Source organism: Nicotiana sylvestris, chromosome 2 (genome assembly GCF_000393655.2).
Source record: "Nicotiana sylvestris chromosome 2, ASM39365v2, whole genome shotgun sequence".
Lineage (NCBI taxonomy): Eukaryota > Viridiplantae > Streptophyta > Magnoliopsida > Solanales > Solanaceae > Nicotiana > Nicotiana sylvestris.
The window spans coordinates 119,222,128-119,240,809 of NC_091058.1; the positions used below are offsets into that span (position 1 = coordinate 119,222,128).

General features: G+C 40.8%; 1 protein-coding gene across 1 annotated transcript; it reads right to left on the reverse strand.

The window, feature by feature from the left end:
- On the reverse strand, window positions 1-3,032 carry LOC138885489 (uncharacterized). Its single transcript, XM_070166443.1, has 6 exons — window positions 2,582-3,032; window positions 1,855-2,397; window positions 1,200-1,526; window positions 736-1,092; window positions 381-595; window positions 1-18 (listed from the first exon to the last, which is right to left on the reverse strand). The coding sequence occupies exons 1-6, from the start codon at window positions 3,030-3,032 to the stop codon at window positions 1-3; spliced, it is 1,911 nt and encodes a 636-aa protein (XP_070022544.1).
- Between the last annotated feature and the right edge of the window lie 15,650 nt (window positions 3,033-18,682).

Below are 18,682 nucleotides of genomic sequence, written 5' to 3' on the forward strand. Positions count from 1 at the left end.
TCATGATTTCTTAACTACCTGGAAGCATAAGCAATAACTTTTCCATTTTGCATAAGAACACAACCGAGACCAACTCTGGAGGCATCACAATACACTGCGAACCCACCCGAACTTGTCGACAAGGTTAATACAGGTGCAGTGGTCAGCCTCTTCTTTAACTCTTGAAAACTCTGCTCATAAGCGTCTGACCACTGGAACTTAACTACTTTTTGGGTCAACTTAGTTAATGGAGCTGCGAGTGAAGAAAACCCCTCTACAAACCTTCTATAGTAGCCAACTAACCCCAAGAAACTCTTGATTTCGGTTGGCGTTGTCGGCCTAGGCCAGTTCTTGACTGCTTCTTTCTTCTGAGGGTCTACTTTTATTCCTTCACTAGATACCACGTGGCCTAAGAATGCCACTGACTGCAACCAGAACTCACATTTTGAAAATTTGGCATAAAGCTCATTCTCCTTCAAGGTCTGCAAGGCTATTTTAAGATGTTCTGCATGATCTTCCTTGCTCTTAGAGTATACCAAAATATCGTCTATAAACACGATAATAAAGGTATCAAGGAATGGCTTGAAAACTTTGTTCATGACGTCCATGAATGCAACTGGAGCATTTGTCAATCCGAAGGACATCACTAGAAATTCATAGTGCCCGTAGCGAGTTCTAAAGGTTGTTTTAGATATATCCTCTTCTCTGATTCTCAACTGATGGTACCCCAACCTCAAGTCTATTTTTGGAAAGTACTTTGCACCCTAAGTTGATCAAATAAATCATCAATTCTTGGCAGTGGGTACTTGTTCTTAATGGTAACTTTATTCAACTGCCGATAGTCGACGCACATTCTGAGAGACCCATCTTTCTTCTTGACAAACAGGACCGGGGCACCCCATGGTAAAACACTCGGTCTGATGAAGTCCTTGTCAAGAAGGTCTTTCAACTGTTCTCTCAACTCATTAAGTTCTGCTGGAGTCATCCTATAAGGAGGTATAGATATGGACAGAGTGCCTGACATGAGATCAATACTGAAGTCTATGATTCTTTTGGGAGGAAGTCCAGGAAGGTCATTTGGGAAAACTTCTGGAAATTCTCTAACAACTGGCACTGACTAAAGAGCTGGTGGTTCTGATTCTGGATTAATGATGTGAGCCAAATAGGCGAGACACCCTTACCGATCATTCGTCGTGTCTTAAGGTAGGAAATAAACTTACCTACAAGCGATGCTGAAGTACCCTTCCACTCTAAGACTTCTTCATTTGGAAATTGGAACCTGACTATCTTGGCACGACAATCTAATATAGCATAGCAGGAAGATAACCAATCTATACCCATGATCACATCAAAATCCACCATTTCTAACTCTATAAGATCGGCTTTGGTGTTGCGATCTTGGACTGAAACTATACAACCTCTATAAACTCTTGTGACTTTCACTAACTCGCCAACTGGAGTAGATACTAGGAATGGCTCACTAAGTTGTTCAGGTTCTAGTCCAAGGTTAATTGCAAAGTATGGAGTAACATATGAAAATGTTGAACCTAGATCCATTATGGCATAAGCATTATGTGAGCAGACTAAAAGTATACCTGTAATAACTTCTGCAGATGCCTCTGCACTCTGACGGTCAAGTGTAGCAAATAAATGGGGTTGCCTCCTCCCTGAGTAACTCGATCTGCACCTTTGCCTACCCCATGCCCGGTCTAATTATGAGAACCACGAGCCTGAAGTGGTGCAACTGCAGTAGATGAGGAATTGGAAGGACGAGTTGATCCACCACTGAAATTACGTCGCAACTTTGGGCAATTGGACTTTATATAACCAATGTTTCCACAATGATAGTAACCATGAAATCGAGCTTGCACTGACCTGAATGTTGTCGCTTACATGTTCCACAAAGACCTTGTTGGTGTGAATGTTGCTCAGCCTGACTCTGGCTATGTGAGGATGATGTCCTAAAATTCTGATTCCGGCGAGACTGATTTCCATAACTCTGAGTACGTCTGAAGGAAGACCCACCACCTGACTGATGATTAGATTGAGCTGGTGCTAATAACTCCTTATTAGAGGAATCCCTTCCACATCCGCTGGATGTACCATTAAACCTGTCCGTTGTCCAGGCTTTCTTGTTATGCTCTTTTTCTTCTCTCATTTGATGTCTATCTTTTTCTAAGTGCTTGGCAAATCCCACAACAGAGAAGAAGGCTGTCATCCCTACTGCTGTAGCTGATGTCGTATCCTTAATGTGGTAAGCTAAATCGCCAACAAACCTGCGAATCTTTGCTTTTTCTGTCTTAACCATGTGAGGAGCATGCTTAGCTAACCTTATGAATTCCATGTAGTACTCTTGCACACTTTTATTCCCTTGCTTGAGTTGTTCGAACTCTGTAGCCTTAGCTTCCCTATCCTCTTCTGGGATAAAGTTAGCCATGAAGACCTCTTCAAATTCTTCCCAAGCAGGCGGACCATCATCTTCATCTCTTTCCTTTTCCCACATCTCAAACCAAGCGCCAGCCACATCTCTAAGCTGGTAAGTAGCCAGCTCCACAACTTTATCATCAAATGCTTTTATCACTCGGAGGGACTTTCATGATACCCTCCAGCCACAACATTGGATCTTCATCAACTATAGATGCATGGAACACTGGAGGACTCAACTTTAAAAATTCATTCACTCTTGAGGACTCAGAATTGTTCTGTCTATTTGATTGAGGTGGAATCTCATCTCTTCTCTCGTTCTGGTTGGCCATAAAGGTTTTAAACATCTCCATAGCACTGTTGACAACATTAAACATCTGACCCACCTCGGGAGATATAGTTTCCTGAGCCGGAGCTGCTGTTGGGGGCCGCACTAGATCCTGAGGTACTGAATCATCATGCTCCACCCCTTCTTCATGTTCAACCCGGGGTACTTGAACACCCTTTATGGATTTACCTTTCCTTTTATGAGTTGGAGCCTTTTTAGTTTTGCCTTGAGCCACAATGGTAGAAATAGTTTCTTGAGCAGCATCCTGAGTGTCGGTGTCAGAGTTGCGAGTACGAACCATTTCTGCGAGTTTTGGAGAAAAGAATACATTAGATAATTTCTTAGAGGTGGGCTCTACTGCACGATCTAAAATATGAAAAAAAATGAGACTTTTCCTAAATGCTTGTAGCCTCCTGTTTATAAGTATGGCGCGCTTTATACACATAAACAAGACTCTGCTAATACGTCTTCATAGACCCCTAGGACTCCATAAACCTGAGGCTCTGATACCAAATTTGTCACGACCCATTTTCTGAACAAGCCGGGACCGACACTCGATCACTAAACATGACCGAGCGAACCATCTCTACTTATCAAATCTATTATAACTCTAACTTATATGCAACAAGACAATACTCTAACCAAATACTTTTGATTAATTTAAATATTTAAATAAATCAACTCCAAAACTTTATTCGTAGTAACTACTGAATTACTGCTAAGTTATTATCAAAAACATCTGAATCTTAACCCAACGACTATGTCTATGAAGCCTCTACTAATAAACTGATGCACTGCTCAGAACATGAGATTTCCTGGCCAGTTCTCTAAGTAACAAAGAAATAACTAAATAAAGATGACTCTAAGAAATACTCCACGACCAAAAGCGGAGCTCACCAATAGCATTGGAAGAGAAGGAAGTCCTAACTCGTAGCCTGATCGCTTGCAAATCTGGTTCCTACGTTGTACTACAGACCAACGTAGGTTCCCAAAAAAGAACGTCAGTACCATCCATTGTACTCAGTGAGTCTTAACAACATGGGGCGTAACTTTACTAACATATACATTATGAGCAAAGGTTCTAAATGAATGTAAAACATAAAGATTATAAAAATGATATTTTAAGCGTCAATACCACACAAGAGGGGGGGGGTAATTTGTGTGGTACCCAATTTTCGCTTAACCGAACTATAGAAGAACCTGGTTCTTCTAGGTGTTCCAACTACTATTGTTTGCGGAATAATAAATACAGAAAATAAAGAACACAAATATTTTTATATGGAAAACACTCAGCTCAAAAGGTGAAAAAACCACGACCTACTACTCAGTAGGATTTTTCCCAACACTTCACTAAATCACTGAGCCAAAACAGTATTTACAAAACTCTTTGTAAACCTAAGGATTACCTCTAATCCCATTGTAGCAACCAGCCTCTAACTGTTGTGACAACTTCAAGTTAACTCTAACTTGAATACTCAAAGTACCTATTACAATTACTTCTAGATAAAGCTGAAAAGTACAATATGAAAACACATACTACAATTGAACTAGAAATAAAGAAAGACACATAAAACTCTTTATGGAGTTGATTTTTCAATCTAGTTCATGTAGCTTCAGGTTTTCACACTTGAATCACACACGAACTGCTTGCAAAAGGCCTTGCTATTTTGCTCCTAATTCACGTTTAACTTATGCGTTTTTGTGCAACACTTGTAATGTGAGAACATCCTGCAATTTATAGATTTAGTAGATGAAGAAATAATTAGAGTTCTGATGCAACTCTTCTTTGGTGGAAGAGTTCTAGTTGATTTCAACTTCTAACTCCTTCCCTATCTTGGATAGTGTTCTCTTTGATTAAGGAGTCCTTCTCCTTATCAATTATGCAACCTTTTTGATTATGAGATATTAAATACACCAAGTTAAGCTTATCTCCTTCACGTGCAACCCACATGCTCGAATCTGCCCGTTTTTGTGCACCTGAGGGATGGACCTGGTTCATCCTGAGTTCCTTTGTCAGTCTTCAAAACTAACCTTTACTTGGGCCAACAAAGAATAATTCTAAATAATTGCATAATAGCAGTTTATGAATATTCTAAAAGAAATTCTTTTCTTTTTCTTTCTTATAAAAAAAATACTTCACTTTACACTTTGGGAGTTCCAACTATCCTGACTTAATTCTATCTCAGTCACCGTGTGACCGGCACGGGTTCGATCCCAACCTGATCGAATAGGCCCAATCCACGAGGTGCCACTCGCTTCCTGGTCCTCAGTGCTCATGTATCATATCTTAGCTTGGCTAAGTAAATTCTCAGCAACGAGACCCTCGACTCGTGTGCTCCCTACTTTGGCACAAGTCATTTCAGGAAGTCAACGCCTTGGTCAGGACCTTCGGCCTGGACGATGACCCCTTCTCGGAATAAAGGATACTCCCAAAAATCTTTTCTTTCTAAAACTTCTTCTTGTGACTTTTCAAGTCTAAATCTTTTCTTTATAGAACATCATGTACATGCTCATGCTGATATCCTTAAAAGTAAAGCATGACATAAGAATGAAATAAATATGTTAAAGAGTTTCTAAAGATTCTTGCTTTTTCATAAATTTTTAACATAAAAATAGCATATAAGAATAACACAAAAGTCTGAAAATTTATGCATATATATCATAATAAATCATCTAAACGTTTGCTAGAGCAATTCTAAGTTAATAGGTACTCACTCGCTCCAATTAAGTAAATATAAACTCTTTTAAGCAATTCATCAAACACCTTGTATGTGTGCTTTTGTGAGTTAAACCACTTTAGTAAAGGGTTATATCAACTCACCTCAAAACTTCTCGAGCCAATACGCAGGCCCCAGTCCAATTGACACCACTCAAACAATTGATTCTACAATAACCAGTGCATTTTAATCAATTTTAAAGTTTAACGCCTAAACATGAAATCTATTGTTGATATGGAGAAAGAAGGGACTTAACTATTCAACTCTTACCTATTACTACTGTAGGGTAATTGAGAATAGGGAATTTTATATACCTGAGTAAACAAAAAGTGAGTTATGAAGAACCCTAGAATTTTCGTTGCCCTGCGTGAATAGTTGCTGCCTCTGTTTCTCGAGCAAACAGAATTCTATTTGCTTCTGGTAAGGTATTCACGCCTCTGTGAGGCTATTATGTTTGGTCCAACAGCCATTTATGGGCTTACTTGGCACGTGCTTCCCCTTTTTTTTTGATGACTTAAGTAGTATTTAATTATACATACTTTTAGTAATTACTAACATCAAAATTATTAATATTCCTCTAAATGTATATCCAATTATATATATATATATATTCACTATATGCAAGATAATAATAATAATAATAATTTAATTATATAATTAGTGTGTCGCGAAACTTTTATAAATTTGAGGAGTGTTACAAGAGCAGAGATGCATCATAATTATGGGAGCAAAGAAAGGGAAGAGAGATAACTGTTGATAAACAAAAGATTCCTCTTGATTCCTCTATTGTGGTTGCTCTCCTGCGAAAAATCCCTCCTCTTCTATGAGCTCTCTCCAATGATCTTTGACCGACATACTTTCTTACGACTATACCTGTCGTCTGCTCGAACACAACGCTTGTTCTATGATGTACGCTTTTCGACGATTTGACCCCGACGATGGCCGAGGTGCTCTTTGCTATCTCGGCCCACGTGCATGATTACAGCTTGGTCGACCCTTTATCATTCCTCTTGAGGACGACCACTACAGTCAGATTTTGACTCATCCAGTAAGTCCCTCCGCCTGTCGAGGTTGCCTCTTAGTGGGCTTAACGGGCGGACTCTGTCGATTCGTAAGTTAGGAGAAATATGAATGTTTACGCCTTGAGCGAGGCCCTTAGGTCGAGGTGGCGGCATGAGGCTTCAGTGATACCATTGGACCGTTATGTCTATTCGGAGTTGAACCGTTGTATTGATTCGATGCATCATGAATAACCACTGTTATTATGGAGCATGTTTCCCAGGAATCGTATCGTTTCTCGTGCCCTATCAGTTTTGATTAGAGGCTCTTGGGTTTCCCGCTCATGACATTTATGTTCCTATAAATAGGGGGAAACACCATTCTATTGCTACACTTTTCGACTTATCAGAAGAGTTTTGCAAACCTTTACCTTCTTTAATATTTCAAATTTCTAAGTTCATTCTCCTGTCAGTCAGAAATTGACGCAACCATCTTCTCTCGCCTTTTCTCTTACTCATTTATTCCGATTAATCGAGACAAATGGTTGGTACTTCTTCCCACACTGACAGACCCGTCGAAGCTCCAGTGCCGAAAAATGATGCACCTGTTCTCGGAGAAGGAGCGGAGGCGGCGGAAGATGAGGGGGTTCCAACATTGGCTGAAATATTGCCCCGTCCGGGGAAATTATGGAATGATTTTAACAGCCCCGCCAAAAAAGAGTCGGACCCTGCGTCATCTACAATGGATGAAGCGGCGATTGCGGCGCTCAAGACCAAGTGGGGAATTTCGAATCACATTGAAATGGTACAGGTGATGGGAACGAACATTGTGCATCTGCACCGCCCATGGTACTGCGCATTCTACGTGTACCCTTTTGTTGTTGGGTATACGCTTCCGTTCCCCTCCCTAGTGATAGACTTCTGTCGCTTCTATGAAGTGTGCCTGGCTCAGCTTTCGCCGTACGTGTACAAACTCTTCCTCATGTTGCTCAAGTACGCAGAGCTCACCGGTCGAGAGGTCACTTTGGGGCATATGCGTAATATTTTTGCCCCCCAACTTATTTGAGGCTCGATGATCCACATGCGCCACCGAGGAACAAAGAGTTTGGTGTTGAAGATGGACGACAAGGCTAATCGTTGTTTCTGGGAGAGTTATTTCTTCGTAAGGACCGAGCACCTTGTGGCGGACCCCACAGGGTTTCCTGAGACGTGGAACTTCGCTCGTAAGTTTCTTTTGTTTAATTTACGACTCCTCTCGAGGCGGTGGCCGGCCGTTTCTCTTTAGGTGGCATTGCTAATTTGTTTTCTGTGTTAGCGGCTGAGAGATTGCCTCCCCCGCCCGTTGAGACATCCGCGAGTGGGTTAATGTTATTCTTCCCCATACGGCGGGGGTCCGTGAATGGGCGTCCTTCTATGAGAGATACGGGCATAAGCCCCTCACTGGTAAGTCGGCTCATTGCAGTTTCCTTATTTTTGCCTTGTAATTTGTTCTTGTTGCTTACATGATCGTTTTTCTACGTTAACAAGGAGAGTGCAAAGGGCGATGGCTCCTCCACTCGCGTTCCATCAACCGACACCTTTTTCCCGGCCCGCACCGAGGTCTTATGCCTGGCTTACATCGAGAGCTACTCAATTTGTACCTACGACCGGGGTCGTGCGCATGGAAATTATTCCTCAACCCGAAACTCCGGCTCCTACTGCCTGCTCAACGGTTGATTCTGCCGTGCTGATAGTGGAGAGGGTCCGTCGAAGAGACGGTGAGTGGCGTCCGAAGTGGCTCCTTTAGCCGAAGCATCTTTAGGGGGCGACTTTCCTTTGGCGCTATCTAAAATTGGCGGTGACACTAACCCGACCACAGAGGCCAACCCGACCACAGAGGCTTCAGCCGTCGTGAACGATCAACAGACTATTGCGACTGGAAGTCAGGGTCTTAAGGCCACTGTTGCCGTTTTGGGCGGGCCTTCATCATCCAAACCGAATCGAGCTTCTTCTTCGGCCGCAGAGAGGGGAAAAGGTGTATGGTCGATAAATACGAGTCTGACTCCGACCTTGATCCTGATGATGTCAGGATGTTCGAGAAGGGCTTTACCCATACTGTGGTAAGAGCGGGAGGTCCCTCCAACATACTTGAGATTCCATCAGAGCTTAATCTCCTAGGGGACACTGAGGGTTTAGTGCCGCAGTTTGACCTTCTATGGTCCGCCGTAAAATGTGAGGCTCTTCGGGACGTCAGCGACATCGATTTAATGCATGAAGTGGCCGCTATGGGCCTGAGGGTAAGTTTCTCCTCTTTGTTTTTTTTGTGGTCCTTTTTTTTAGCGGCCTTGGCCTTTACCGACTCTTTTTTTTTGCTTGTAGTCTTACATGCTGGAGATCAAAAGTGCTCGCAGGGCCGATACTAGGGCCAATTTTTTCCTGATGATGCTGGAAAAGTATTGATGCTACCTCAACAAGTGTCGTGAGATGCATGAGCGGCTTAGGGCGAGCACCGACAATTAATCTCTCGAGAAGGAGCTGGAGAAATGGGATTAGGAGCTAATTGTCGCACCTCCTTTTTCCGCCCCCGCGAGGGTGTAAGGGAGTTTTTCCAATTAAAGGACAATCGAGACGGGATTGGTTTATTTATTTCAGAGTCGCCACTTGGGAGATTTAGGGTGTCCCAAGTCACCAATTTTAATCCCGAATCGAGGAAAAGAATGACTCCATATTACAGTCTGCGTACCAAAAATCCGGATAAGGAATTCTGTTAACCCGGGAGAAGGTGTTAGGCATTCCCGAGTTCCGTGGTTCTAGCACGGTCGCTCAACTGTTATATTCGGCTTGATTGTCTGATTTTATACAAATATGAACTTATGTGCAAATTTTATCTTTTAACCGCTTTATTATTATTGTTTTTAAAAGAAATATGAACATCGCTTAAAACACGTCTTTGGACTGCGTTACATGAAATGCACCCACAATCCGGAACACGTTTTATTTGATGTTTTGGGATTTGGATTCGGGTCGCATGAAATGCACACCCAGGCTTAAGAAAGTAAAATATTAAACACGCGCCTAAAGAGACTATCGCGTTATTATTTTGGGGAAGACCGTGAAATTCGCTAAACGGTCCTTCCGAATTCTAATTAAACCATACATTTTGTGAGGGCCCCGCAATCTATACGTTTTATTTGGCGAGGCTCGTCTCATTTTTATTTTTAAAGGATAAACCTACAATGACTATATTTTCTATTAAGTTCGTCTCTAAAATAAAAGAAAATCTCTTAATTATTTACATGCTGAAAAACGTAACTTATTAGTTATTAGTTTACGGCTAATGCGAATGGAAAATTGCGATCGAGTTTGTACAAAGAAAAACTGCTTTCATTTTATATTCTGTTATTCAATAATACTAGAACATGAGATTGACCATAATATCAAAACAGATTAATTATTCTCCGTAATTTAAACTAACATTATTAGATGAAGAAAGTATACATATGCAACCTCATTATTCATTAATCATTCAACTACATCTTTATACGAAGAAAGAAAAATTATATTCAACCACAAATCTAAACAGGAGGAATTCAACAGGAACAAAGCCTGATTAATATTTTATTTTTTTGCTTCAAGCCGAGATTGTACAAATGTGTACCTGGAAACAGCAGTACAAGAACAAAAGAAGGAGAAGTCAGCAGCAGTAATAACACAGCAACAACAGATTCAGCAACATCGCAAACCAGTACAGTAGGAATAGCAGAAAACCCAGGAGACTATAAACGACTCCAAGTATAGTGAAGAAGTAAAAGGCAGGAAGGTTCTGACTATTTCAGATCTTAAGCGAGGCAATGAAGCAGTAACTATTCTTTTTCAACTTCAAAACTCTCCAAAATGAATTCTGCCCCTGTATATTCAGTGTATCCAGAATGTATATCGGGTGTATACTTCTCACTCCGCCCCCTCTTTTTTTTCTTCTCTCTATCTAGTTTTTCCTCTCTTTTTTTCCACCCTTCTTCCTAAATTTTCTCTTCTATTTATAGCAAAATTTTCGAAATTTTCAGATTTGTTTTTTATTATTTTATTATTTTTTTAATTAAAAGAAATCCCACTTACAAATTGCTTTTATTTTTTTAGAAAAAGAAATCCCACCTTTATTTACTTTTATTTTTAAAATTCCAACTTTAATTACTTTATCTTATTTAAAATACCACTTTTTATTTTTTTAAAAGAGAATCTCACTTTATTTAACTTTTCTTTAAAAAATAAACGACTATCTTTTCTTTTTCTTTTAAAAATGCTACTTTCAATTACTTTAAATTTTTTTAAATTTTCAGATATCTTTATATTTATTTTTTAATTCCAACCTTCTTTTACTTTTAAATTTTTTAAAACTTTTTACTTTTTTTTAAAAATTTTCTACATTCTTTTACTTTTTTTTATTTTTTTATTTTTTATTTTTTTAAAACCATTTCCGAAATTACTATATATATATATATATATTTTTTTTAAAATAAAAATAATAAATAAAATAAAATATTTTCGGATTTTTTTTTATATATATAAAAAAACAAAAAACAAAACTATTTATAGTGATAATTCACTTTTTATTATTTTTTTTTTTTTTTTGGTTTTGTTTTGTGTTGGACAAAAATGAAGAAGGGGTGTTGGGTTAATGGACTGGGTCGACCCAGTTCGAAATGGACTGGGTCGTAGGGAAGATTGGGCCATTTTTTGGGCCTTATAGCTTGAAATTGAAGAAGAGACCCAATTCCGACTTTCTTTATATTTTCGCTCTCTTTTCTTCTTTTATTTTTCTAAAACTAAATTATAAAAATACTTAAACTATTATTAAGAACTAAATTAAGTTATAAAGGCGCAAATTAACTCCCAATAACAATTAACGCACAATTAAGTATTAATTAAGCATAAAATTGTATATTTGGACATTAAATGCTAAAAATGCAAACGATGCCTATTTTTGTAATTTTTAATTTTTGTAAAACAATTTTAATTACTAACAATTGTAGAATTAAATCCTACATGCAAAATGCGACATATTTTTGTATTTTTTATTAATTTAGCGAATAAACACGCACAGACAAATACAAATAATTCTTCAAAATATCACAAAATTGTACACCAAAGAAAAATCATTTTATTTTTGAATTTTTTGGGAGTAATTCTCATATAGGGCAAAAATCACGTGCTTACAGCTGCCCCTCTTTGCCCGGAGACACGAAGGGTTTTCGTGCAAAGATAAAGCGAGCGATTTTTGCCCATCCGAGTACTCCGTTGAAGCATTTTTTTGAAAAAGATTTGACCGAACCTTTGCTTCAAAGGTTTCCTACATATCCTGGGCTAAACAGGAATCAGGTCAATGTAGTTCGAGAAATTTTGGTAGCTGGGACTACCGTTGGACTGCAATGTTACTGTTGTTGCATGCTATTACTACTGCTTACCGATCTCCTTGTTACACCGTGCTTAAAAAAACAAGAAGCTAGGCTAGAGTACAATTTGTTTTTGTTGCCTTGCTTCCTTGTCTGCTTGCATTTCTTTCGGTGCTTTACTTCTTTTGACACATGTACTTGAGTTTGTACTGTGACCTCTTGTTGCAACCTTCTGTTTCCCGGTGCCGGGGAATTTTATTGTTTCCTGCTGGGGATTCCTATTGTAACCCTCTGTTTTATTGTCCTCTGACTTGATTTTGAAATGTATGCCTCTGTTATCTGGGCGGGCTCCCAATTTTAATACTTGAAAATTAAAGACTTGAAATGTATGCCTCTGTTATCTGGGCGGGCTCCCAAGTTCAATGCTTGAAAATTAAAGACTGAAATGTATGCCTCTGTTCTATGGGCGGGCTCCCAACTTCAACAACAACTTTAAAAATGAATGTCATTCCTCTCTTCAACCAATACATCGCCATTCTGTTCTTCAGAGGGGGCTCCTGATTTCAACAACTTTAAAAAATAAAATCCTATTCGAGGGCGGATGAACCCGAAATATCCTATTCGAGGGCGGATGAACCCAAAATATCCTATTCGAGGGCGGATGAACCCAAATATCCTATTCGAGGGCGGATGAACCCAAATATCCTATTCGAGGGCGGATGAACCCAAAATATCCTATTCGAGGGCGGATGAACCCAAATATCCTGTTCGAGGGCGGATGAACCCAAAATATCCTGTTCGAGGGCGGATGAACCCAAAATATCCTATTCGAGGGCGGATGAACCCAAAATATCCTATTCGAGGGTGGATGAACCCAAAATATCCTATTCGAGGGCGGATGAACCCAAATATCCTATTCGAGGGCGGATGAACCCAAAATATCCTATTCGAGGGCGGATGAACCCAAAATATCCTATTCGAGGGCGGATGAACCCCAAATATCCTATTCGAGGGCGGATGAACCCAAAATATCCTATTCGAGGGCGGATGAACCCAAAATATCCTATTCGAGGGCGGATGAACCCAAAATATCCTATTCGAGGGCGGATGAACCCAAATATCCTATTCGAGGGCGGATGAACCCAAAATATCCTATTCGAGGGCGGATGAACCCAAATATCCTATTCGAGGGCGGATGAACCCAAAATATCCTATTCGAGGGCGGATGAACCCAAAATATCCTATTCGAGGGCGGATGAACCCAAATATCCTATTCGAGGGCGGATGAACCCAAATATCCTATTCGAGGGCGGATGAACCCAAAATATCCTATTCGAGGGCGGATGAACCCAGAATATCCTATTCGAGGGCGGATGAACCCAGAATATCCTATTCGAGGGCGGATGAACCCAGAATATCCTATTCGAGGGCGGATGAACCCAGAATATCCTATTCGAGGGCGGATGAACCCAGAATATCCTATTCGAGGGCGGATGAACCCAAATATCCTATTCGAGGGCGGATGAACCCAATATATCCTATTCGAGGGCGGATGAACCCAAAATATCCTATTCGAGGGCGGATGAACCCAGAATATCCTATTCGAGGGCGGATGAACCCAGAATATCCTATTCGAGGGCGGATGATCCCAAAATATCCTATTCGAGGGTGGATGAACCCAAATATCCTATTCGAGGGCGGATGATCCCAAAATATCCTATTCGAGGGCGGATGAACCCAAAATATCCTATTCGAGGGCGGATGAACCCAAAATATCCTATTCGAGGGTGGATGAACCCATATATCCTATTCGAGGGCGGATGAACCCAAAATATCCTATTCGAGGGCGGATGAACCCAAATATCCTATTCGAGGGCGGATGAACCCAAAATATCCTGTTCGAGGGCGGATGAACCCAAAATATCCTGTTCGAGGGCGGATGAACCCAAATATCCTATTCGAGGGCGGATGAACCCAAATATCCTATTCGAGGGCGGATGAACCCAAAATATCCTATTCGAGGGCGGATGAACCCAAAATATCCTATTCGAGGGCGGATGAACCCAGAATATCCTATTCGAGGGCGGATGAACCCAGAATATCCTATTCGAGGGCGGATGAACCCAGAATATCCTATTCGAGGGCGGATGATCCCAAAATATCCTATTCGAGGGCGGATGAACCCAAAATATCCTATTCGAGGGCGGATGAACCCAAAATATCCTATTCGAGGGCGGATGAACCCAAAATATCCTATTCGAGGGCGGATGAACCCAAATATCCTATTCGAGGGCGGATGAACCCAATATATCCTATTCGAGGGCGGATGAACCCAGAATATCCTATTCGAGGGCGGATGAACCCAGAATATCCTATTCGAGGGCGGATGATCCCAAAATATCCTATTCGAGGGTGGATGAACCCAAATATCCTATTCGAGGGCGGATGATCCCATTTTCAACATCTTGGAATTGTCTTACCTCCGACTGTTTTTCTCCAAATCTTGTTGTCTTGCTATCTCTTAAAACTTGAATTGATTTCCTTGTTCTTCTGAGAAAATTTTCGACCATGGCAGAAAATCTTCTGCCCCAGTTTTGATGCTTTTCCTTGTTCTCCAGGTGGACGCCTGACTTCTGATATTTCAACTGTTCTTCCTTGTTCTCCACGTGGACGCCTGACTGCTAATTCAATTCTTCATCCTTGTTCTCCAGATGATTGCTATTTCTTTTCTTCATCCTTGTTCTCCAGGTGGACGCCTGATTGTTGTTTCTTTCATTGCTCTTCCTTGTTCTCCAGGTGGACGCCTGATTTCTGATATTTCATTGCTCTTCCTTGTTCTCCAGGTGGATGCCTGATTACTAATACTTCAACTACTCATCCTTGTTCTCCAGGTGGATGCCTGATTGCTGTTTCTTTCATTGCTCTTCCTTGTTCTCCAGGTGGACGCCTGATTTCTGATATTTCATTGCTCTTCCTTGTTCTCCAGGTGGATGCCTGATTACTAATACTTCAACTACTCATCCTTGTTCTCCAGGTGGATGCCTGATTGCTGGGGATAATACCACTGGGGGAGTCTCCTTTCTTTACTTCCTTCAAATTCAATTTTTTTTTCTTTTTTCTTTTTTTTCTTTCTTAACACTGCTGGGGATAAAAGTGTTATCTTCTTGGGATAACGTTGTTGAGGATAACGCTGCTGGGGAATTTTATCCCTTCAAATCGATGCTTCATTCTTCTGGAAGCTGCTGGGGAGGATAATGGCTCTTTGCTTTTCTGAGCACAAATGTCATCTCTTTGTTTTGTCTGCTGGGGATCAACTTCCTCCATTGGAAGCTTATTATGTTGGGGGAAACCCTGGTTCAAAGACCACTTCCTTGGTGCTATCTTTATTCTTCCCCAAATGGGTACCTGATTTCCAGAAAATTTTCTAACTGAAAAGAAAATTTTCTGCCCCAGTTTGCATTTTCCCTTATGGTCTTCACTGCCATTCCATTTACCTGTTTCAAACCAAACAAAATTTGTTAGTTTAAAAACCCGGTGGTTGGTTATGATACTCCTACTGGGATGGTTTTTTCCCTTTCTCCCTTCCCCACTCTATGTTGTCCGACCCTCTTGGAACTTGGTCGAAAATCTGTTGGGGATGCTCCTACATCTCGATGATCTGTCGGGGGCCCTCTTGGAATTAGGTCCACAATTTTCTCAACTGTTGTTTTCCTGTTTTTCTCCAACTTCCCCTGGAAATTTGGTCCTATTGGGATCTAGGCCCCTTTCATCATTTGGTCTTGCGACCAACTTCTTTTCTCTTTATCGCCTTATCTTTGGCGTGTCCTATTCGCATTTTGCTTTGCATCATTTTGGCAACTGGTAGTAAGCTCTGAAAATCCTTTTCAAAAACAAACTGCTGGGAAGGTAAGTCTTTTAAACCAAGAAATGAAAAAGTGATGATTTCAAAAAATAGAAAAAAGAAGAAGTCTTTCTGAACAAATGCTAGGGAAAAGGAAAGAAAAGAACTTATCTGAATGATATAACCGATTCCAACGATCATGTCGCGCATTCCGGATTAATCAACCCAGTCTATTTGTATCAATCAACCTTCCAGACGGCCTCATGTTGCTGGGGATAAACAGGCACTCAACTCTTTGCGGATCCTTCCCGCCAATCTTGTTTTGTCGCCTCATAGTGCCCTTCGAGGGGTTTTCACTAATAAGACTCTCTCATTTCTCTCAACTCCTGTCGCCTTATGGTGCCTGTGAAGGTTTTCACCGATAAGACTCTCTCATTTTATTTTATTTTTCAGCTGGGAATTGGAGTGTTGCCGATATGACTCTCTCTGTTGGGGATTCTTTCGGCTATCAATTCAGTTCCAGCTTATGATCTTCTTCTTTGCTGGGGATCAGAGTGTTATTCCCGACTTCCATTTGCATTGACTTAGCACTTCTCAGATACTGATCGGGAGGTCTTTTTTGGACATCAATAGGGATTTTTGTGTATGGCTGAAAGGAGAAGGGGGTATCAAAAGTTCAAAAATAATTTTTAGGGGTAAAATAGTACAACTCTTGGAATCAAACTTTCTTGCCAAAATTACAAGCGCCAACTTCTGCCCCAGTTTTTCTTGCTTGGGGATTTTTATTTTGTCACAATATGTTACCTTATGCACACTATGTTACACTATGACCGAGCCGTGAGGCGCCTACGTATCCTTCTTTGAGGAATCAGGTCAAACGTAGTTCCCATTCCTTTGCTTTTTTTTTTCTTGACTTTTCTTTTGTTCTTATTATCATTACTTTTTTCGTTTTCATTACAGATTCCAAAAGAGGGGTATGAAAGAGTAAATAAGGCTCAAAAGGGGAAGCAAAGGTCAAAGTGTTTGGATAGAAGAAAGAATTGCCTCCGTCATTTCATTCTCTGATAAATGCTAAGTACAAACAAACAACAATTACAATTACCAGAAATCATAATATCTCTTAACTGCGTCAGAATTGATAGCCATGTCGACGCATTTCCCTTCGATATCTGTGGATCATAAAGCGTCATCGGGCTTGCTCTGTTTAGATTGCGATGATCAACACATACCTCGGATTTTCCTTCTTTTTTTTTTGGCACCACATTAGCCCACCAATCAGGATATCGAGTGGCCCGAATAACCTTAGTATTCAGCTGTTTGGTCACTTCTTCCTTAATCTTCCCACTCACGTTGGTTTTGATCTTCCTGAATTTTGCTGGACGGGGGGTAATGCCGGGTCAGTGGGCAATTTTTGAACCACTAGATTGGTGCTTAAGCCCGGCATGTCGTCGTATGACCATGCAAAATGTTTTGAATTCAGTAAGTGCTTTGATTAGTTCTTCCCTGATGTTTGGTTCCATGTGGATGCTTATCTTAGCTTCCCTGATGTCATCCGCATCCCCTAGATTGACGGCTTCCGTGTCATTTGAGTTGGGCTCTTTTTTTTTTTTTTTCAACTTGGCTCAACTCTCTGTTAATTTTTCTGAAGGCTTAGTCCTCATCGTATTCCGACTTATCATCACAATCTTGTACTATAAGTTCGAAATCAGATTGATTGATTTCTTTTTTAGACTAGGTTGAAGATCCGTCGTGCATGCCATGTCATTAGAATCAGTAGAAAGAGAACTGTTCAGAAGACAAAAATAAAAAGAAAAATTAAAACAAAATAAGGAATGAGGGAAAAAAACTTTCACTTTATTAAAATACGGGATAGCAAGGTTTCACACTTTGGCGAGCACAAGAAAGATTTGGATTACAACCCTGGAATAATCCAGACAACAAAAAAGAAAATCAGAGCCCACTACCAAGACTCCCTTCGTATAGGAAGAGGAGTAGCCATTCAATTGTTGATTTTTGCTTTCAACCCCACAAACTGTACATCTGCCTCATTGGACCCTTTTCCCAACACCATAACTGGCTTGTTATCCACCTTTTCCAACTATACCACCGTTTTCCCACTGGTTAACATTTATTTTGAACCGACACGGATCATCATCACTGTTTGTGAGGGTTTCTTTAGCTTCCCTCCTTCGTGCATTAGCTCAATCATGTGGGTTTCAAGTTGTGCCGGCAACGGGTTCTGATTGATGTTGGGTGCCTCTGGTGTCTGAACCTCAATCTTGTTGGTGTCAATAAGATTTTGTACTGCATGTTTCAACTTCCAACATTTCTCGGTATCATGACCGAGAGCCCCCGAACAATACTCACAGCTTACCGAGTGGTCCATATTTTTGGGAAAGGGATTTGGCAATCTGGGCTCAACAGGACTCAACAAGCCTAACTGCCTTAATTTGTGGAACACGGCAGTATAGGTTTCCCCTAACTCAGTGAATGTTCTTTGTATTTTTTCATTTCTGAAAGCCTGATTTCCCCGGAAACCTACCCCTGGAGGGTTCTTGTAGGCTCTTGGTGGTGAATAGGTGTTTTGCAGTGGTGTATGTGTGTTCTGGGGAGCCGGTGCGCGCCATTGCGAGCGAACCGGAGGCTGAGTATATGTTTGGGCTTGGTTAATGGAAGAATGGGGCTCTGTAAGGTGATAGTAGTGTTGGGATGAATTGTGGTGGTAAGTTGATTGGCGAGGTCGTTGTTGATTATAGTAAGGCGGTGAACCTCTGGGTCCCGACCAAATTCCTGAACCAACTACCGCTGCTTCCTCTCTCTTCTTTCTTCCGATTTCTCCTACCCTGCCTTGAATAGCTTGAGTAGCTGCCTTAATTGCTGAATAGCTCATAATTTTATTTGTCTTGAGGCCTTCTTCCACCATACCTCCCATCTTCACTACCTCGTTGAATGATTTCCCTACCGCTGAAACCAAATGGGCATAGTAAGTTGGTTCCAAGGCTTGGAGGAAGTAGTCTACCATTTCA